The sequence below is a fragment of the Trachurus japonicus genome, chromosome 6 (assembly GCF_045865225.1).
Source record: "Trachurus japonicus isolate A0001 chromosome 6, Traja_1.0".
In the NCBI taxonomy this organism is placed as follows: Eukaryota; Metazoa; Chordata; class Actinopteri; order Carangiformes; family Carangidae; genus Trachurus; species Trachurus japonicus.
The window spans coordinates 35,989,575-36,011,926 of record NC_140912.1 but is presented as its reverse complement, the minus strand read 5'-3'; the positions used below and the strand labels follow the sequence as shown (position 1 = coordinate 36,011,926).

The following is a 22,352-nucleotide window of genomic DNA, read 5'->3' as shown; positions in this document are numbered from 1 at the left end:
GACGTCACCTTTAAAGATGTCATTGCACTTGATTGTAGCGTCATGGAGGGTCATCTTCTTGGACGTTGTCTCCAGCTGTCTCACCTCATGTTGGGTATTAACCTCTTCACTCTGTCCCTCTGTGATGTAGAGCTCAGTGTAGATCCTGTTGAGGAGGGTTCCACTTCCTGTTCCACTTCCTGTTCCCTCAGTTCCCTCAGTCACTCGTTCACATCTGCTCCTCAGACTGATCTTATGTTGATCTAAAACCTCCTGCAGACCACAATCTGCTGAGAGAGAAGAGACAGAGTCAGAGTGAAGACAGAGAGTCTGACAATCTGATCAGATTATTTTCATCAGCTACAGAAAAACTACAGACAAGAAAGAGAAGGTTTGAATCATCATCTTAAATGTCAGTGCTGTGTGATGGAACAATGACTCTGGAGAAAACAACAGGTCCTGGTTTCACAAATGACCACATCAGCAGACAGATGTTTAGTCTCACTTTGTCCACAGCTGCTCTGATTGGCTGTCTGCAGCTCACCTCTGGTTCTGGGTCTTTGTCCACACTGGGGACAGGAGGGGGGTCCTGAAGAACCAGACTGGTCCCAGTCTGAGGTGAAGCACTGTCTGCAGAACCAGTGTCCACAGCTGGTGGAGACTGGATCCTTCAGGACGTCCTGACAGAGACCACAGCAGGACAGCTGCTGGTCCACAGAGACACCACTCCTCTTCCTCCTGTCAAGACATTTCTGGATCAACAACATGTCACAGCTCCACACCTGAGCTCTGATTGGTTAACCACCTCAAGGGGGCGGGGCTTCAGTAACCAGAGGACTTTTTCTCCTTTTAAACACCAAAAAAACTGTATGTATGATGTTCTCCAAACAACCAGTAAAGGTCACACAATCAAATGTATTTCTGAGAGGGGAGGAACTTGAGCTGGTAAAAGAATTCAAGTACCGTGGAGTCATTCTCGACTCATCTCTTACTTTCAAAAATCATGTTAAAAAGATCTCCAAAACAATCAAAAAACAGATCAGGCCATCGCTGACAGTAGATGCAGCTAGAATGTTTTTGCATGCGATGATTTTTTCCCATATTGAATATTGTTTTACTAACTGGTCCCTCACTGGGGTAACCATAATCAAACCAATAGAATCATTATATAAAAGGGCACTAAAATTTTTTGACAGAAAACCAATCTCCTTTCACCATTGTCATATCCTCGAGAAACACAACCTCTTAAAGGGACAACGAGGAGTTTCTAATCGGTTATAAAAAAGTCTCACGTTAATGTGGATGAATCTCCGCTACACTTGTTAATGGGCCCATTTTCGATAAATATATCATTCTGTCTCTATCGTTATTTTGTTATTATTAGTGGTGACGGAGATGCTGGTCGAGCCGACCAGCGTTTCTTTACTTTCAGTTTCGCAACGAGTCATGAGAATAACGTAGCTGAATCGCCGTTTATGGTGGGAACTACGACGGTATGTGAACCTCTTTGAACCTCTGCCTTTAATTATTGATGAATGAAAACATGAGTCTGTCTTGCGCCGGTCAAAAGAATTTTACGGTGCACACGGAGGCTCATAAATGTAGTGTGAAAACGCTTCGCTTTTCCAAAACTCCTCGTTGTCCCTTTAAGTTTCGAAAATTTTAAAGTTTTTAAGTATGCTTGTGCTGTTTATAAAACGCTCAATGGACTTGCACCTCCCTCGTTGAAAAAATATAAAATGTAAAGTTACCAGTTGCAGAACCACCAGAGCCACCGCCAGAGGAGACTGTGACGTACCTCTTAGACGCACAACTTTTGGTCAATCTGTTCTATCGGTTAAGGGTTGTAATATTTGGAATAATGTACCGTGCACAATAAGGGAAAGCACCACTTATAACACTTTCAAGGTCCACCTCAAAAACTGTCTTAAAACAAACCAAGTCTGTAATTATGACTAGGCGGGACCTTCACGGAGCGCGACACATGTGTCGTGCTCTGTGTCCGTCTGCCTTACTCTATACTTTTGGATGTCATGATTTTTGTTTTGTTGTGCAGTGCGCACCTACATATACATATGTATGCGTGCACTGCACTTGCCTTGTTTTTTTGTGTGGTCATTCGTCTGGTTTTCTTGTTATTGTGCAGTGTGCATTTGTTTTATTTTTCTATATTGCAATTTATCTCTGTAAGTACAGTTGTGTTTCAAAATAATAGCAGTCCGACATCACTTGCAAGATAAATCACTGATTTTGTCAGAATTTCAACTTTTTTTTTTTCAACTTTTTCTAGAAGGTTTAGTAAAGGTATAGAAAACCAACAGACCCAACAGGCATGACGTGCATGCTGCTGATTCTGTGAAACTGAATCATTTACTGAAAGGGGCGTGTTCAAAAAAATAGCAGTGCCAAGTTCAATTATTGAGGTAATTGATTATGTGAAAAAAAATAGGTGTTAAACAGGCGACCCTTATTCAAGGATCAAGGCAACTGATGCTGCATATGCTGGCTGTGCATTTGTCCTTGAAAAACAGAGTAAAATGGGTTGTTCAAGACACTGTTAAGAAGAAGAGCATTCTTTGATTAAGAAATTAATAAAAGAGGGGAAAACCTATAAAGAAGTGCAGAAAATGATAGGCTGTTCAGCTAAAATGATATCAAATGCTTTAAAATAAAAAATAAATAAAAAATAAAAAAATAAAAACCAGAAAGGCGAGGAAAAAAAAGAAAAACGACTATTCGAAGGGATCGGAGAATAACCAAAATGGCAAAGGCTCAGCCAATGATCAGCTCCAGGAGGATCAAAGAAAATCTAAGATTGCCTGTGAGTACTGTAACAATCAGACAACGTCTATGTGAAGCCAAGCTATCAGCAAGAAGCCCCCGCAAAGTCCCATTGTTAAAAATAATACATGTAATGAAGCGGTTACAATTTGCCAAATAACACATTGACTGGCCTAAAAAGAAATGGCGTAATATTTTGTGGACTGACAGTAAGATTGTTCTTTTTGGGTCTAAGGGCCAGTGTTTGCAGGTCAGACGTCCTGCAAACACTGAATTCAAGCCACAGTACACAGTGAGGACGGTGAAGCATGGTGGTGCAAGCATCATGATATGGGGATGTTTCTCGTACTATGGTGTTGGTCCTATTTATCGCATACCAGGGATCATGGATCAGTTTGAGTACACCAGAATACTGGAAGTAGTCATGTTGCCGTATACTGAAGAGGAAATGACCCCAAACAAGACAATGACCCCAAACACACCAGCAAGCGTGTAAAGGAAGATGTCAACACTGCTATTTTTTTGAACATTATATTTCTTGACTTTCTGTAAAATATTATCAAATTAAATTACTTTTTCCAATTTTCTTGGTTTGAAATAGAATGTGCAGTGTCCCCAATGCAGTTGTGTTCCTTAAAATACAATTTATTTGAAGAATTTTGAGGTTTACTCACCTTTTTAAACACACTGCTATTATTATGAACATAACTGTATGCGTGTGAATGGCACTTATATAACTGCTGCTACCGTAGTCTCCAATGTCTTGGTCCATCCCCGGGGGGTGGGTGCGGGCCATCACATTCTGGATCCATCCATTTAAACTTGCACTTTATGTATTTAAACTTGCACTTTCACTTTAGAAACTGGCACTTTATACCAGGCACTTTACAGATCACATGCACTTTATGTATAGGTATGAATGTGTATATGATTGTGAACCACTGTATAATTCTTGTGCATTTCTGTCTGTTTGTGTGTTACCTGCCAAGGGACTACGGATGCAAATTAGCAAGTTGCTAACTCTGACGCATTTACATTTGTGCACACATACGAATGTTCATTAATGTGTATTGTCCCTTTTAAATAAATAAAATTAAAAAAGAGAGAGAGAAAGTAGAGGAAGATGAGTGTAGAGAGACGAGCTGAATGAAGACCTGGTCCTGACCTGGTCTGGTTTCTGTCTCTGTTTATCTGTTGACCTTGAATCTGGACTCTAAAACAAGCTGACAACAGAAGCTTCAGCAGCTCCACCTGAGCTTCACTACATGTTGTGGAGAAGCTCAGACAGTCACAGACAGGAAACAGGAAACACTCATCACTCCTGTCTGGTCCCTGACTTTTCAAAATAAAAGTCTGTGTGTATCAGCTGCTTTAATCTCTACTGTGACTTCAGTTTAAAGGCTCAGACGTGTGGATCATTAAAGTGTTGGTGCAGCAACGTTCACACTGACTGAGGCTGATGACACAGGAACATGAGGACGCTGTGCTTCATCAGTCTGATGGACAGAGTGTGTGTGCATGTTTCTGTCTCTGAGGTTTGTTGTGAACCTTCAGAGTCTGATGGATCTGGTTCCTGGTTTCTCTCTGTTTCCTTCACATGAGTCTAATGACTGAATCATCTTCAGCTCAGTTTACAGTAGAAACCGTCTCTTACCGTGACTCTGAAGGTCCAGGTCCAGGTCCAGGTCCAGGTCCAGGTCTAGGTCCAGGTCCAGGTCTGAAGTCAATAGGTTTACCCATGGACCAGTCACTCTTCATGGACAGACAGATGGATCCTGGAGACTCTGCTCTCAGTCTGTGGTTCTGACCTCTGCAAACACAAACATGTTTTTATTCACATCACATTGATCACTGATAAAATGGGGATTACTTCTAGTCAGGATTACATTTTTAACATCAAACACATAGTACAATGCAGCAGACATGTGCACAGTGCGCACACATAGTGACACTGTAGGACACAACACCACAACAGACCAACACATGAAACGACCTCCTGTGTAGCCTCCATCTGTGTGGAGCCCAAAGCCACACACTGTCTCCATTTGGGTGGAGGTTTAGCTCCGACTGTGGGATCAAACCACGGCCCACTGCAGATCCCAGAGCAGCTGGAGACCAGATCACAAGATCACAGAGAACTACCAGCTGGCCTGATCAGAGTCAGAGTCAGAGTATCTTTATTGTCATTATTCTGGATAATGAAATTGTCTTCGGACCCACGGCTTAAAACACAACATACAATACAGTAATAAATAGAATAGAAAAATAAAAATAAAGAATACAATTTAATACAATTTAATTGAAAAAGGAAAGAGAGAGAGATGCGACAGAGATGATGACAGCCGTGTAGAAAGTGAGACTGAAATTAGGGATGTCCCGATCACATTTTTTTGCCCCCGAGTCCGAGTCCGAGTCATTTGATTTTGAGTATCTGCCGATACCGAGTCCCGATCCGATACTTTGGCAATGCAGTAAAGTTTTTAATGTAGATCAACTGTATCATCCCACTATTTTTCTGTTCTTTGTGCTCTACTAGGGATGTAACAATATCACAATCTCACAATAATACTCTACCTCAATAACAAGCCCATGACATTTATTGCAGTATTGTAAGACATGCCATGATATCAAACTCTCAATGTATATTAGCACAGTAGCTCCACAGTATAATATTAATGCTGTTATCCATAAGTCAACAACAAGAACATTTGGTCAAAAATAAAATAGCTAATCATGTCTTTCTCAATCACCAGCCTCTCTCCCCTGATCCCACCCTCTCCTGCCTGTCTGCCCCCCCCCCCCCCCCCCTCCCTCACTCACTCCGCTCCTTCTCCCTCCCTCCCTCCCTCCCTCCCTCCCTCCCTCACCCAGCTCACCTTGCTCCTTCTCCCTCTCTAACTTTAAATAAATACCTGGTTCTGTATCTGCCATCACGCAACACAACAGTAGTTTTTTTCCGTGTGTCGGTCTCACGTGCGTTACGTCGGACTCGCTCTCAGTAGAAGCTGTAGTGACTGTTGTTGCTGCAGGTGTGTGTAGCGCTCAAACATCAACAACAAGCTGCTTGGAAGTCAGCAGTGAAACAACGCAGCCACACACACACAAACAAACAAACAGTGAGCTGACACAGTGACACGATCGTCTCTCACACTCTCGCAAGCGCCGTCATTTCATATCGTTACTTGTCCGCGACGACGCAGCCACACACACACACCGTGGAGCTGTGCGCCACAGACCATGCACAAAACACAAGCACGCTGCACCGAATGCGCGTCGCTTTGGGTAATGAGCGCACATGACGAACGTCTACAGTAAAAGTAATACATCTGAACGCCCCCCATGCGGCCCGTCTTCGCTTTAGACAGATAGGAAAACTCTGACATGTAGATATGTAATATATCCGATTCCTGATCGGGATGTAACGTCCGATTCCGATCGAGTCTGAAACCACGTGATCGACCCCGATTTCCGATCACGTGATCGGATCGGGACATCCCTAACTGAAATGTAAACAACAGGTCACTTTAACTTTCTGAGGTTGATCTGCTGTTGTTGTTCTTGTGGAGCAGATGTGTTTGGTCATAAAATGTTGCCGTTTTCCACCTCCACTATTATTTTATCGTCCGCGTCGGCACTTTACATGAAAAGCACAGCGACTCTGTTTTTTCCCCGATGCACTTACACTAGTTTGCTCCTAAATACTGGCTTTATGAAACGGATTTTGTTTTCTTTTGATATCATATTGATATTTTCCCCCTGCATGTAGGCTATACACCTCTTCCACAACCACTCTGTCCAGTCTGGAAAATAATTTCTGCGACGTGCGTGTGTGAAGTAGCCAGACTGGACGTGAGTGTGCATGCACACGTGTACACACAGAGACACACATATACACACACACACGCATGCGCACACACAGAGAGAGAGAGAGAGAGAGAGAGAGAGCACATAAGCCCAATAATGTCGGCGCAAATCGGTGAATTCTCTGGTCGTCCAATGAACGAACGTGGCGGTTACAAGCTGGATAGACCAGATCGTACCAGACAGGAAGTCGGGCACAGAAAAGGCGAGAGAATCCGGTCAATTTTCAAAATAAAATAATTAAATGATGATTAATTAAGTTGTTGCTTGTCTGTCTATAAATACTTGTCAGTTGCGTCTGCACACAAGACACACACACACACACACACACACACACACACACACACACACACACACACACATCCATACATACAGAGCTAGAGACAGACCTGTGGAGTCGTGTTTGACCGGAGCAGAGAGAGCAGGAGAAGCTGCTCCCTGTGCGACCATGAGCGCCTGCCAGGACGCGCTGCTCCCGCTCCGCTTCCGCGGGCAGTGTGTCCTCGCGCGACACACATTCGGTTCATTTTTATTTTTTGTCTATATTCTTAATATTCAGGAAAAAGAAACAAATAACACAACCAAACTTTTGAAGCAAATTAAATTTAAAAAATATAGGCTATTACTAAAAAAAAAAAAGTTTTTTTTTTTTTTTTCAAAAAAAAAAAGTTTTTTGTTTTTTTTGGATGAATCTCAGTGGGTGGGCAATCAGTCAATCTGGATGGGCCTGTGCCCAGAGCGATAGCCTGTGCCCATCCAGGCCCACCCGTAGCTCCGCCCCTACTGCTGACTCATGGTCTGTGCTGGCGGGTCTGACTAATGTTGACAAAATGCTGATTTTACAATCTGGAGTTTGTCCATTGCTGTATTTTGACATTTATGGGATACTCAGTGCTTTTGACTTGAGTGATCTAATCGATGAGGACTGATGCATGCTGGCTGCCTGATATTCTAAATGTGCATGTTTGGTATTGAAGTAATCCAAAAGTAACTAAACATAATCCAGTATGTTACTTTAATTATGTGATTACATTATTTTAACATGTGATTTGTATTTGTACTGGATTACATTTTTAAGGTAACTCTCCCAACCCTGCACACAGGTCTGTATCTGGTTTCTTACTGTGACTCTGGATGTCCAGGTCCAGGTCCAGGTCCAGGTCCAGGTCCAGGTCCAGGTCCAGGTCCAGGTCCAGGTCCAGGTCTGAAGTCAATAGGTTTACCCATGGACCAGTCACTCTTCATGGACAGACAGATGGATCCTGGAGACTCTGCTTTCAGTCTGTGGTTCTGACCTCTGCAAACACAAACATGTTTTTATTCACATCACATTGATCACTGATAAAATGGGGATTACTTCTAGTCAGGATTACATTTTTAACATCAAACACATAGTACAATGCAGCAGACATGTGCACAGTGCACACATAGTGACACTGTAGGACACAACACCACAACAGACCAAGACGTGACACCACCTCCTGTGTAGCCTCCATCTGTGTGGAGCCCAAAGCCACACACTGTCTCCATTTGGGTGGAGGTTTAGCTCAGACTGTGGGATCAAACCACGGCCCACTGCAGATCCCAGAGCAGCTGGAGACCAGATCACAAGATCACAGAGAACTACCAGCTGGCCTGATGACAGCCGTGTAGAAAGTGAGACTGAAATGTAAACAACAGGTCACTTTGCCTTTCTGAGGTCGATCTGCTGTTGTTGTTCTTGTGGAGCAGATGTGTTTGGTCATAAAATGTTGCAGTTTTCCACCTCCACTATTATTTAATTCTTCCTCCATGACGTCCTGTCAGCTTCAGGACTCTGACTGACTGCTGACTCATGGTCTGTGCTGGCGGGTCTGACTAATGTTGACAAAATGCTGATTTGAAAGTCTAGATTTTGTCCATTGTTCTATTTTGACATTTATGGGATACTCAGTGCTTTAGACTTTGAGTGATCTAATCAATGAGGATTGATGCATGCTGACTGCCTGATATTCTTTGGTATTGAAGTAATTCAAAAGTACTAAACATTATCCAGTATGTTACTTTAATGATGTGATTACATTATTTTAACATGTCATTTGTACTTGTATTGGATTACATTAAAGTAACTCTCCCAACCCTGCTAACAGGTCTGTATCTGGATTCTTACCTTGACACTGGAGGTCCAGGTCCAGGTCCAGGTCCAGGTCCAGGTCCAGGTCCAGGTCCAGGTCCAGGTCCAGGTCCAGGTCCAGGTCCAGGTCCAGGTCCAGGTCCAGGACTGAAGAGTGAAGGTTTTCCTTTGGACCAGTCACTCTTCAGAGACTTTGATCTGTCCTCCTGTTCCTCCACATTACCACTCATCTTCAGGACTTCAGTCAGTCTGAGAGGGAAACCAGTAACACACACACACACACACACACACACACACACACACACACACACACAGACACACAGACACAGACACACACACACACACACACACACACACACACACACACACACACACACACACACACACACACACACACAGAATCAAGACACATCAAAATCCACCGAGGACAAACTATAATCACTTCCTTGTCTGATCCAGTCGTCGACCTCCACCACTCATAGACTTTGACCGTAGATATAAACACGTAGACGCTCCTCTGATGCTGCCGCCCAAGACACAGACTTGTAATTCACTGTCTGTAGGTTTAGACCAGCGCTCTTAGCGACGCCTGCAGCTTGTGCAGAACGCTGCAGCTCGTCTTTTGACAGACACAAAGAAACAGGAGCACATAACTCCAGTTCTGGTCTCTCTGCACTGGCTTCCTGTCCGGTTCAGAATTGATTTTAAGATCCTGACGTGTGTTTTGAAAATCTTGACCGGTATGGCCGCTGTGTACTTAGCAGAACTCATACATGTTCACAGACCAATCAGAGCTCTGAGATATGCAAATGAAATAAATCTGGATGTGTCTCAAAGCAGGCTGAAAACTAGAGGCGATGGAGCGTTGGCAGTGGTTGAACCTGAGCTGTGGAACAGTTTACCACAGCATATCCAGTCGTCAGAGACTCAGAGATTTTTAAGTCCTCTCTCAAAACCCATTTTTTCTCCCAGACTTTCAGACCTGTGTGAGATGAAGTTGTTTGGTTTGTTGAATGTATGTGTCATTGCCTAAATGCGCTATATAAATAAAGATGCCTTGCCTTGCCTTGCCTGATACACTGACGCACATTTTTAATTTGACTGTGATCACTGAGAGTATTCCAACTGTATGGAAGACTGCCTTGGTATCTCCTTTACACAAAGGGGGTCCTGCAGATGATTTAAATAATTATCGGCCAATCTCTAAACTGCCTTGCCTGGCTAAAGTATTAGAGCGACTAGTTAATAGTCAATTAAAAATATTTTTGTCTACTGTTAACATTTTAAATCCCTTTCAGTCTGGTTATAGATCTGCTCACAGTACTCTCTCAGCAACAGTCAAAGTTACTAACGACATTGTCAAGGCTTTAGATAACAAGCTGGTCTGTGCTACTCTTTTTATTGACCTTTCAAAGGCCTTTGACACAGTAGACCACTCGTTGCTTTTAAATCGCCTGGAAACTATTGGTTTTGATAAAAAAAAACTGGTAATTGGTTTAATAATTATTTAAATGACAGATTTCAGGCAGTATTGGCTGATGGCTATCAATCAGATTTTGTGCGTGTAACTAAAGGGGTTCCTCAAGGATCCATATTAGGCCCTATCTTATTCACCCTTTATATAAACAATTTAGGCATCGGCATAGCTAATAGCTCTATTCACCTGTATGCTGATGACACAATTCTTTATTCTGTTCCTCCAACTGCTGACTTAGCTCTTAAAGGACTACAGTCTGATTTTAGTACAACAGAGCAAGCTCTAATTAATCTTAAATTAACACTTAACCCAAAAAAGACAAAATACATGATATTCACAAGATTGCACTCTTCCTTGCCATTACATGGTGGTATCTCAACAGCTGACGGGACTCAAATTGAGAGAGTTTCAAGTTACAAATATCTGGGCATTTGGTTGGATGACAAACTGTCTTTTAAAACTCATATCTCTGATCTTACCAAAAAACTTAAGGGAAAATTATCATTCTTGTATCGTAATAGATCTTGTCTGTCAATGGAATGTAGAGAATAACTTGTTCAGGCCATTTTCTTATCTGCACTTGATTACGGTGATGTAATTTACATGCATGCTGCTCTCTCTACATTGAAACCCCTTAATGCACTTTATCACTCCTCTCTTCGTTTTATTACTGGAGAACCCATCACTGTGTTCTTAAGGTTGGCTGGCCATCCTTAAGTGTAAGGAGGGAACAACATTGCATGGTTTTTATTTACAAAGCTTGACTTGAAATTTTACCTGTTTATCTTACCAGCTTAATCTCACTTAGAATCTATAACTTACACACTCGTTCACAGGACACCTTGGTTTTACAAATTCCCAGTATCAGGACAGAATTGGGGAAGACTGCCTTTCAGTTTTATGCCCCCCAAAAGTGGAATAACCTACAAAACTGTCTGAAACTGGATCATCTTATTTCCTTAGATAGTTTTAAAAACTTATTATTGAATGTTTTACAACCTGTATGTAATTGTGAATCATGACCTTGTATACTGTATAATTGTGTTTTTGTAATCAGGGCGTCATTGAAAAAGAGAGCTCGCTCTCAATTGACCTTCCCTAAATAAATAAAGGAGAAATGAAATGAAAAAAAATGTGTCTACTTACTGCATTAGTCTACAGAGGCAGAGGTCTATCAACCATTAAAATCACCACAACTCACTGAATATTCAACCGATTCTCAAGCCGTTTGGTTTATTATAAATGTCAGACATTTATTTATGATACACAATAGATTGATATTTTTTATATGACGTATGTACGGACTACGTCTGACTCTTCTTCCCTCCACAGTCCACACAGACAAACTGACTCTCACTCTCTGACACAACAACAACAACAATAATAATAATAATAATAATAATAATAAAGTTGTGTTGACACTCACTCGTCTCAGACTTCAGTTTCTCTCCTTCTGCTCCGTTCACTCTAAAATGGCGTCTGAACACCTTTACCTCCTCCCTCTGCTCTGCAGTCACAATCATTTATTGTTCAGTTTAAAGTTCATCTCATGGACTTTAAACTAATAGAGTTGTTGACCTCCACTCATTGTACTTTGACTTTAGATATAAACATGTAGACGCCACCTCTGATGCTGCTGTCCATTGGAACGATGCTGCAACGCAGCCGCCATCTTGGGCAGGGGGAAGCCTGTCTACTTACTGCATTAGTCTACAGAGGCAGAGGTCTATCAACCATTAAAATCACCATAACTCACTGAATATTCAACTGATTTTCAAGACGTTTGGTTTATTATAAATGTCAGACATAAATTTGTGATACAACATGGAATGTTTTTTTTTATATCTCTATATTTTTTTATATATCATACATACACTTACGTACTCTGACATCCACTGTAATTTGTTCTCCAAGGGTCTGGCTGCTTGTCAGACGTATACGTCTATGGTCAGAAACCCCTGCCTGAATGCGGCATCTACGTGTATACATCTATGACTTTGACATTAAATCCATGTTCATCCAGTCACCGTGACCTTTGACCTTTGATGTTTGTTGTGAGTTTGAAGAAGTTGTGTGGAGGTGAATCTGAGACAATGTGCTGACGTATGTACGGACTACGTCTGACTCTTCTTCCCTCCCCAGTCCACACAGACACACTGACTCTCACACTCTGACACAACAACAACCCAATAATAATAATAATAATAATAATAATAATAATGTTGTGTTGAAACTCACTCGTCTCTTCAGACTTCAGTTTCTCTCCTTCTGCTCCGTTCACTCTAAAATGGCGTCTGAACACCTTTACCTCCTCCCTCTGCTCTGCAGTTACAATCATTTATTGTTCAGTTTAAAGTTCATGGTGACGGAGCCTCCCTCTGTCAACATGAACTTTAAACTGAACAATAAATTATAATGAGGAAGTGACTTTCTACAGTAGAGTGGCGCCACCTGCTGGGTAACTCCTGGTATTACACCTGTATGGACAGGTGAACTCTGACACCATGAATAAACAGTGAGCTGAGATCCAGCTGTGGTAGAAGAGCTGCTGAGAGATTTAAAGACACTCCACTACAAGTTACAGCTCAGTCTGTTCTCTGTCTTATTCATCACACATGTTGTCATCAACTAATTTGTGTCTTAGTGTTGTAACTTAAACTTATAATGGAATTGTACATTTTTGCAAAAAAAAAAAAAAATTGCAACAGCAAAAACCTATAATGGAATTAGAACAGTGCAGAGAACACAATTACATAGAACATATCTACTAAATAAATGAAAATAAAATCCGTTAAAGATACAGTTTCTTTACCACTGTAACAAATGAAAACAACAGTACAGAAAGAACACAGGAAAATAAACCTAAACATCAAAAGGAAATGAAACTTTTTCTGTTTTCTACCTGTGACACTATGAAACATTTTTTTTCCAGCTTTATTTATAGGCTCTTTCATTTCAGCTTCAGATTCAGACAGAAATACTTTATTTATCCCCGGAGGAAAGTTTTTCTTTGTTACAAACCTCTGAATTGTAAGAGAAATCAACACAAAGTGAGATATACATAGATCAATTAAAAAAAACAACAACAAAAAAAGATCAATTTAAAGACAAGACAGTCATAGATCTCAAAGTATCGTTATGTTCAAGAACACACACAGATGCAACAATAAATGAAAAAGACGATCACAAAAGAGCAAGACATGAAAACGATCAAATCTGTGATTTTGGGGCCCGTACTGCTGTTACTGTTGCTTAGATATGGTTCAAACACATGTTTTAACTGTTCTAATCAATCAGTAACTTTGATTATTGATCACGTGCTCAGTGCAGCTCTGCAGTAAACTCTGAATAAACTCAGTGTGAATCAGTAGAAACACTGTGTTTCCTGCAGCGTTGTGTGGATCAGACCTGTAGAAACGACGTCAAAACACAAACAGAAACAAGTTCACATCATAAACTCCTGTGTCTCTTCAGTCTGACACAATCTACCTGTGTGTGTGTGTGTGTGTGTGTGTGTGTGTGTGTGTGTGTGTGTGTGTGTGTGTGTGTGTGTGTGTGTGTGTGTGTGTGTGTGTGTGTTTTTCAAGGACTCGTGTGTGCGCCAGGCGACTCGCTGCGTCCGCACAGCGAAGCTCGTTTCTCTTCAGCTCCACTTCCTGAACCAGGGCTCGGACCTGCGTGTCATCAACCTGCGCCCGGCGGAGCTGCTGAGCACGGTGGCCGAGCTGCCGCGCTGCTTCCAGGTGTTGGTGGTGGCGGAGGCGTACGGCTACAGCCCCGACTGGGCCCACATCCTGCACCGGCGCGTCATCCTGAAGGGAGACTTCCTGTACCTGGACGAGTTCAAACGCCACCGACCGCTGACCGCCGGCCTGTTGGAGGACGTCTTCAAGAAGTGAGACTCTCTCTCGGAGCAGGTTGCAGACGGCACAGCGGGTCCATGCCTATGTTCCCACAGCCTTATGTTCCCACAGCCCTATGTTCCCACAGCCCTATGTTCCCACAGCCCTATGTTCCCACAGTTCTAAGATTTTTCTCAAAATTAGGCCTTATGTTCCCACTGGACTCTCTCTATCTATCTGGCCTGTCTAGCCTCTACCTGGTCTTTTTACTAAACTTAACCAACTCTTTTCTTCATTGCCTAAACCCAACCAATGGTGGGACCAAAGGGCTGTGGGAACATAGGGCCTAATTTTCAGTGACAACAAAAGTTAGAAATGTGGGAACATAGGGCTGTGGGAACATAGGAATGACCCCGTCACAGCTGTGTCTCGGCCGCCGGCTCCGCCCCCTCTCACCTGCAGTGTTGTGCAAGTTACTGAAAAATAGTAACTAGTTACAGTTACTAGTTCCTATACCAAAAAGTAATGCGTTACTGAGAAAGTAACTTTTTCGTTACTTTAAAACGTTTATTTTTACAATGCTCCTACTAGGTTGATTGAATAGGCTTTATGCACAGCTACTTCAGGTTCAGGTTACTTTATTGATACCCAGGGGTAAACTAGTTTTGCAGTCGAGAGTTAAACAAGCAACAGAAAACGAACAATCAAATCAGAAACAGGACATTTAAAGAGAACACATACACATAAAACAAGAGACAGCTTGGGCTCGACAGAAAGCGCTGCAGTTCATGAAATAAATATAAAAAGTAAAAAACATGAAACTAAAAACACATAATTAAAATAGTTTTAAAGAAAGAAGAATTAAAAACACCAAGAGCAAAATTTCCTACAACTTAAACCAGCTCCTTTATTTCCTGTCTTACATTTCCTGTGGAGCTGTGGAGCTGTGCTTAAAGCCTTTTCCCCTCTATCCATCATTTCTGCGATGAAAAAACGCGTGTTTTTATCCGTGAATTTGACCATCATCATCATCATCATGCTGCATGATGTCAGCAAGTACAGCAGCATGAACTTACAGAACTGCAAAAAACATCTTGAGGATACGTCTTGACCAAGTTACATTCAAGAACTTGTTTTCAGTGACAGAAAGTAAATTCATTTTTTTCCGATCGATCAGCTGTGTTAGTAACGCCGTTATACTCTAACGCCGTTATTACCAACACTGCTCACCTGTGTGTGTGTGTGTGTGTGGTTTCAGGCTCGACGGCGCCCCCAACAGCGCCACCGCCAACGTGAAGCGGCTGCTGACGCACTGTGACGACGCGTACAGCCGCTACAGACTGGCCTATCAGCAGAACCTGTATGATGTCACCAAGACGCTGCTGCAGGACGCCAACACCTCCAACTACCTGAACGACAGACTGGCCAGCTGATCCATGACTGTTCCCTCTTCACTGACTGTTCTCCGACTATTCACTGACTCTTCAATGACTGTTCACCGACTGTTCACTAACTGTTCACTGACTGTTTACCCGACTGTTTGCTGACTCTTTGCCGACTGTTTTCCAACTGTTCACTCTTCACAGACTGTTTGACTGTTCACCAACTGTTCGCTAACTGTGCACTGACTCTTTAACAACTGTTTGCCAACTGTTCGCTGACTCCTCGTCGACTCTTTGACTATTTGCCGACTGTTCACTCTTCGCAGACTGACTTTTTGCCAACTTTTTGCTGTCTGTTTACTGACTGTTCGACGACTACTCTCTGACCGTTTGCTGACCTTTCACCAACTATTCACCGATTGTTCATTGTCCTTGAATGTTCACCGCCTCTTAACTGTTTACCGACTTTTCACCGACTGTTTGACTGTTCAGTAACTATTCACTGACTGGTCACTAAATGAGTGTACAAAAGTAATTTATATAAAAAAAAAGGTACAAAAATCTTCTGTGGAGATTAATAATCAATAAATAATGATTGATCCATCAGACTGTGATGTCGCTCTCACTGAATCAGTTTGAATTGATGAATTAAAGACTGTTAACTGTGTGAAAATTTAGACTCAATCGTATTCTTTATGCTGCATTCACGTGGAATCAGGCAGACAGACGTCAGCCGCTGCACGTAACGGGATAAACAACTGGTCCGTCGGCTCGAGGCAAAACGATGCACATGTGACAATATGTTGTCATGGCGATGTCGTATTGATAACCTCACCCATGTTTTACCGGCTTTCTCTCATCGACTAAAGTGACATCTGGTTTGTTTGCCGACTGCCTGATTCCACCTGAATGCAGCATCAGCGTGACCCTCCATGGGGGTAATTACTAATTAATGAAACACACTTTTGAACAAAATGATCGATTTTTGTGACTAGACAACAAGAGAAGTTACACGGTGGGGATTCAAACTGTAGATTAAATTTCACAGTCACCACGTGACCTGCTGCACTGATCAACAACAACAACGTCTCTGGTATAAAAACTCTGATGATCTGAAGCTGCAGAAACGTCTCTGATCTCAGTTTCTTCTACTTTCAGCTGCTCTGTTTGCTGCTGTGTCATGGTTTAAGTTTTAGTTTTTATAGGAGCTTTTTCTGACAGGAGGAAACTTGTTTAGTCTCGGTGGATGTGAGGGTCTAAGGACAGAGGATGTTGTTACGATGCCATGTAAAGCCCTTTGAGACAAACTGTTTGAAAAAACAAATACAGAGAATAAAATAAAATTGCCTTGCCTTGCCTTGCCCTTGTTTACACAAGTCTGGTGGAAGGGCCCATATTATGCAAAATCCACTTTATACTGGTTTTGTAGCGGTTATATTCCCGTGGCCTTTCTATGACGCCTGGAGGTGAAAAAAGTCTGTTCACTACCTTAATTGATTGCTTCACTTTTTTGAAACCGTGTCTCAAAACAGGCAAATTGGAAGTGCCGTCCTACTTGACATAATGAGGCAGCGAACTCAGAGTGACTCCTTATACTCCCTGTGGGCCAGTCTAGAAAAACGTGAGCTCCACCCGCTGACACTTTTCCTAAACAGCGACAGTCAAGCAACCAAGGGTGAAGTTATCGGCTGCAACAAGCAGCATGAATATTTATTTTTTGCTCCCTTCATCTCCCTTTACTTACAGTAACACAGTAAAAATACTTAAATGTATTTACAGCACAACAATAAAAGTAGTTTCTGTAGACAGTATCAGAGTAAAAGTACTTCTTTCAAGGTATCACAGTGAATACTTCTCATATTTACAGTACCAGAGTAAAAGTATTTTCAGAATCACAATAATTGCACTTCAAGGTATCCTTTATTTACAGTACCACAGTAAAAGTACTCCCTGTACTTACAGTAACATAGTAAAAATAACTCATGTATTTGTACAGTGTCCGTATGTCTATGTATGTGCGTGAGTGTGTATGTAAATGTGTATCTGTGTGTATATTTGTGGGGGTGGGAGGTTTGGGGTTTTCATGGTGTTTTGTATTGTTTTAGAGTAGTTTCTGTAGATACAGCATCAGAGTAAAAGTACTTCTTACAAGGTGTCACAGTGAATACTATAATATAGGAGCAGAGTAAAGGTTTCTATAATTACAGTATCAGAGTAAAAGTATTTAGTTAGGAGTTAGTGGAGTAAAAGTACTTCCTGTACTTGAGTGACAGGTGAAGCTCATTGTTCCTGTTTGACTCAACACCTTTACCTGTGACTGGATCACTGATGATTGACACATTGAAGCTGCTGCAGCGTTTTCTGAGTCTGTGATGTCATAGATGATGTCATGTGTGATGTCACATCCTGACAGGTTCACCTGCTGCACTTTACACTTTATTTCACTCCCACAGTCTCATCAGCTGTGGAAACAGCTACAGATCAGACTAACACTTCAGAGTCTCCAGTCGAAAGTCTGGACTCTTCACAAGATCATGAAGTTGCTGCAGAGATGAAGAGCTCAGCTTGTTGTAGTATCCACTCAGGTCCAGGTGTCTCAGGTGGGAGGGGTTGGACTTCAGAGCTGAGACCAGAGAAGAACAGCTGATCTCTGACAAACTGCAGTTCCACAATCTGAATAAAGAATAAAAGAAGAAGATGAAATGAAGATCTCTCTCTCTCTCTCTCTCTCTCTCTCTCTCACACACACACACACACACACACACACACACACACACAGCTGCAGTGATCAGATCATTGATTATTGATCAGACTGAGTGAAATGAGCTGAAAGTGAAGAGTCATTGTCAGTGTGAGAGAAGAACAAGTGGAAACATGAGACAACAACTATTTCAAACGTCCTTCATTCATGACATCAAAGTCAATGATTCAAGTTCTGAGTGAAGATCAATCAGGTTCAGTTGTGGATCAAAGATCTAAGATCTACAACAGTAACAGTCAGTGAACTGACCTCAGAGTCTCCAGTCTACAGTCTGGACTCTCCAGAAAACCACTCAGATCCTTCACTCCTGAATCCTGCAGCTTGTTCCAGCCCAGGTTCAGTTGTCTCAGGTGGGAGGGGTTGGACTTCAGAGCTGAGCCCAGAGAAGAACAGCTGATCTCTGACAAACTGCAGAGCTCCAATCTGAATAAAGAATAAAAGCAGTGAGTTGAGGACAAAGCTCCTTGTTGACAGCGTTCAGTGTCTCATCATCTGCTCAGAGCTGAAGAAGCTTCAGAAAGAAGTTTAGAAAATCAAAGTCCAACAGCTGAAGCAACAGGAAGCAGGTTAAACAGTCACATAGAGAGAAAACAGCTCATTAATATTCATGAGAAGCTGCTGCTGCTTCAACACAGACGCAGTGACTCCGCCTCTTCACCTGTCAGCTCCACCTGTGGCTCCATCCAGACAAACTCATGTTGTGCAGCCACATTGATCAGAGATTTACTGACCATGCTCAAGACAACAAACATGTGAGGCTGAACTCTGTTACCATGACAACTAACGTGTAGAAACACGTTGAATGAAGCTCAGAGACAGAAAAACCTGAAACACACCTGCTTATTATGGGATGTTGGCTTTGAATGTTTCACTATAAACATCACAGAGCCTCAGGAAAGAGGTGGAGCCAGCAGCTATTGATTATAGATCAGTTATTGTCTGATACATCACATGTGTTTCTGTAGTGGAGGTGAAACATGAAGAGAAACAGAGACTGGACTAAAAACCAGTGAGGTGCAGTCAGGGCTTTGATTTATTCACTTCATCTAAAGTTGGATTCTTTTTGACTTTCAGATAACTTTACTACAAGTTCAATGTGTCAGAATGTGGTGATTTTCATGGTCTAATAAAAGCCAGTAAACAGAGCTAGCTTCTGTCCAGGCAGCAGCTGCACAAACCACTCAGCCATGTGTAGTATTACAGAGCAAAGGCCCAGAGCTGCTCTGCCTCTTCTGTCAGTACGGTGTGTATGTGGCTGTTTGCACATGTGCAGTAAGTTCCCACAGAGAGTTCACATGGAGGTGAAAAGGCACAACGCTACGCTGCCTCTTAACTTAACTGCACCATGTCTGAGCTGCACTTCTGTTCACGTTGCCTTGGTGAATGGTCAACACACAGACGTGTCCCCTGGCTTTTTAGCATCCAGCAGTTTAGCAGCTAATTCAACTGCAGTGATGCTCCACTGGAGAGGTGAACACCTTAATGAGCTTTCATCTGAAGAACAACAGCAGCTTTTATCTGACGGGAGACCAACGCCTGAGCTAAAGGTGTTGCACATGTTTAAGACTTGGATCTGTGTGAACCATTGTGCATCAATGTGTTTGTTGTGAGGTTGTTGTGTGATGAGCTGTCTGAGGTGCCGACCCCCCACAGCCCTGGGGCCTCATTTATCAAAGAGGGTGTAAAACTGCTACTAAAGTTTTGCGTACGGCGAAAAGACGAAAATGGCGTACACCCGAAATATTTACACCTTTTTCAGATCAATCAAACTGTGCGTACGCACAACTCTCCGCAATAAATCACACAGGACTCAAGAATGGTGCACACGTGAACACACCTCTTACTCCGCCCCCGGAACGCCTATATACAACTATATATGGTCAGCACGTGCATATTTAATTAGACATGTGGCTCTGTGGAGCGGCAACAAAGTGACAACAAAGTGACAACGGAGACAACGGGCGGAGGGCGGGGGAAAGAAGCGGAACTTCTCCGCTTCTCCGAAAGCAGATACACGGGCAATAAATCAGTCAGAAAAATGATCTTGCATTTTAATAAGCTACAATAAAAACCAAAACCTCCCAAATCTCAACAAACAGGAGCAGAAAGAAGAATAATCTTATGTAATCTGCCCCTTTATCACAGAAAATCTTTTTTTTTTTTTTTACACCTAGATGTTAAAACAATAAGCAGGGTTTCCACGATAGTTACCATTACTTTGAACGGTTACGTTGTCTCAGTCTTTATTCTCTCGTCAGCTCCAAACTCACGTGCACCTCGTTAACTCAGGTGACAGATTAATAACAGTCTCAGTAGCTGCAGATCAGTGTGAGCTGCTGCCGGTGTGTTTTTAAACTTGGCGGGTTTGATCCTTGTCGGACGTCACACTAGAGTGTGTAAAAGCAAAAAAGCAAAATCCTCAATCCGCTCTGTTTATCAATTAACATAAAGCCTAGTGTTATTATAGAGCGGGTTGGATTGCCAGCATCAGCGGTCCACCACTACCACAATTCCTTCAAAGAAATCCTACTGTGCTCTTCTAAATGTACTCCGCTCCTCTCTCCCTCTCACACTGCAGTTCTCTGACTCAGCAACGGTGTCGCCAATTCCTCCTGTTCCTCAAAAAAGGCGTAAATCACGGTACGCCAGGGTCAAAATGGGTGTAAATGTCCGCACTTTTCCCCGTCAGGTTTTGGCTTGATAGATCCCAAATTTGGCGGAGAAAAGTGCGTACGCACAAAACGAGGGAAAAAGGGTATAAAAAAGGTGAATCCACAATGATAAATGAGGCCCCTGGTCTTGGTTTGTGAGCGCCTGCCTACCCTGTCCTACAGCCTCAGTGTGGATCAGTAGAATATCAGCCTCATGTCTGCAGCTCAGTATCAACACAACTTTCACATCACATTCATCTGAGCACAGAAATAAAACAGAGTCTGACCTCAGAATCTCCAGTCTACAGTCTGGACTCTCCAGAAAACCACTCAGATCCTTCACTCCTGAATCCTGCAGCTCGTTGTCGGTCAGGTCCAGTTCTCTCAGGTGGGAGGGGTTGGACTTCAGAGCTGAGACCAGAGAAGAACAGCTGATCTCTGACAACCTGCAGCCCTGCAATCTGAATAAAGAATAAAAGAAGAAGATGAAATGATTGATGATTGATCAGATGTGTCCTGATCAATGATCAGTGTGTAAATGAGTAGAGGGACTTTGTCCTTGTGTTGTTGTGGATCATCATCATGTGGCCTTCTACACACATCATCCACACGTCAGCACAGATTCATCAGCTGCTGCTGACCTCAGATCAGTCTGTCAATATACAATCAATATCTGATCAATACCTGTTGGACTAAACACTGACTACAACACACACACACACACACACACACACACACACACACACACACACACACACACACACACACACACACACACACACACACAGCTGCAGTGATCAGATCATTGATTATTGATCAGACTGAGTGAAATGAGCTGAAAGTGAAGAGTCATTGTCAGTGTGAGAGAAGAACAAGTGGAAACATGAGACAACAACTATTTCAAACGTCCTTCATTCATGACATCAAAGTCAACGATTCAAGTTCTGAGTGAAGATCAATCAGGTTCAGTTGTGGATCAAAGATCTAAGATCTACAACAGTAACAGTCAGTGAACTGACCTCAGAGTCTCCAGTCTACAGTCTGGACTCTCCAGAAAACCACTCAGATCCTTCACTCCTGAATCCTGCAGCTTGTTTCCACCCAGGTTCAGTTCTCTCAGGTGGGAGGGGTTGGACTTCAGAGCTGAGACCAGAGAAGAACAGCTGATCTCTGACAAACTGCAGTTCCACAATCTGAATAAAGAATAAAATCAGTGAGTTGAGGACAAAGCTCCTTGTTGACAGCGTTCAGTGTCTCATCATCTGTTCAGAGCTGAAGAAGCTTCAGAAAGAACAAGTTTAGAAAATCAAAGTCCGACAGCTGAAGCAGCAGGAAGCAGGTTAAACAGTCACATAGAGAGAAAACAGCTCATTAATATTCATGAGAAGCTGCTGCTGCTTCAACACAGACGCAGTGACTCCGCCTCTTCACCTGTCAGCTCCACCTGTGGCTCCATCCAGACAAACTCATGTTGTGCAGCCACATTGATCAGAGATTTACTGACC

The 22,352-nt window shown here is 42.5% G+C and overlaps 2 protein-coding genes across 2 annotated transcripts in view; both read right to left on the bottom strand.

Moving 5' to 3' along the window:
- The window catches only part of LOC146986584 (uncharacterized), a 387,075-nt gene that overhangs the window by 272,124 nt on the left and 92,599 nt on the right, over positions 1-22,352 (bottom strand). The window contains exons 4-6 of the mRNA XM_085780291.1: positions 21,867-22,040; positions 21,135-21,308; positions 18,446-18,619 (exon numbers count right to left, since the gene is read on the bottom strand). Coding sequence (XP_085636417.1) covers positions 18,446-18,619; positions 21,135-21,308; positions 21,867-22,040 — 522 coding nt within the window. The remainder of the gene's footprint in view (positions 1-18,445; positions 18,620-21,134; positions 21,309-21,866; positions 22,041-22,352) is intronic.
- LOC146986589 (uncharacterized) lies at positions 41-11,883 on the bottom strand. Its single transcript, XM_085780410.1, has 5 exons — positions 11,837-11,883; positions 7,751-7,918; positions 4,415-4,570; positions 485-717; positions 41-75 (listed from the first exon to the last, which is right to left on the bottom strand). Exons 1-5 carry the CDS (start codon positions 11,881-11,883, stop codon positions 41-43), a joined length of 639 nt encoding a protein of 212 aa, XP_085636536.1.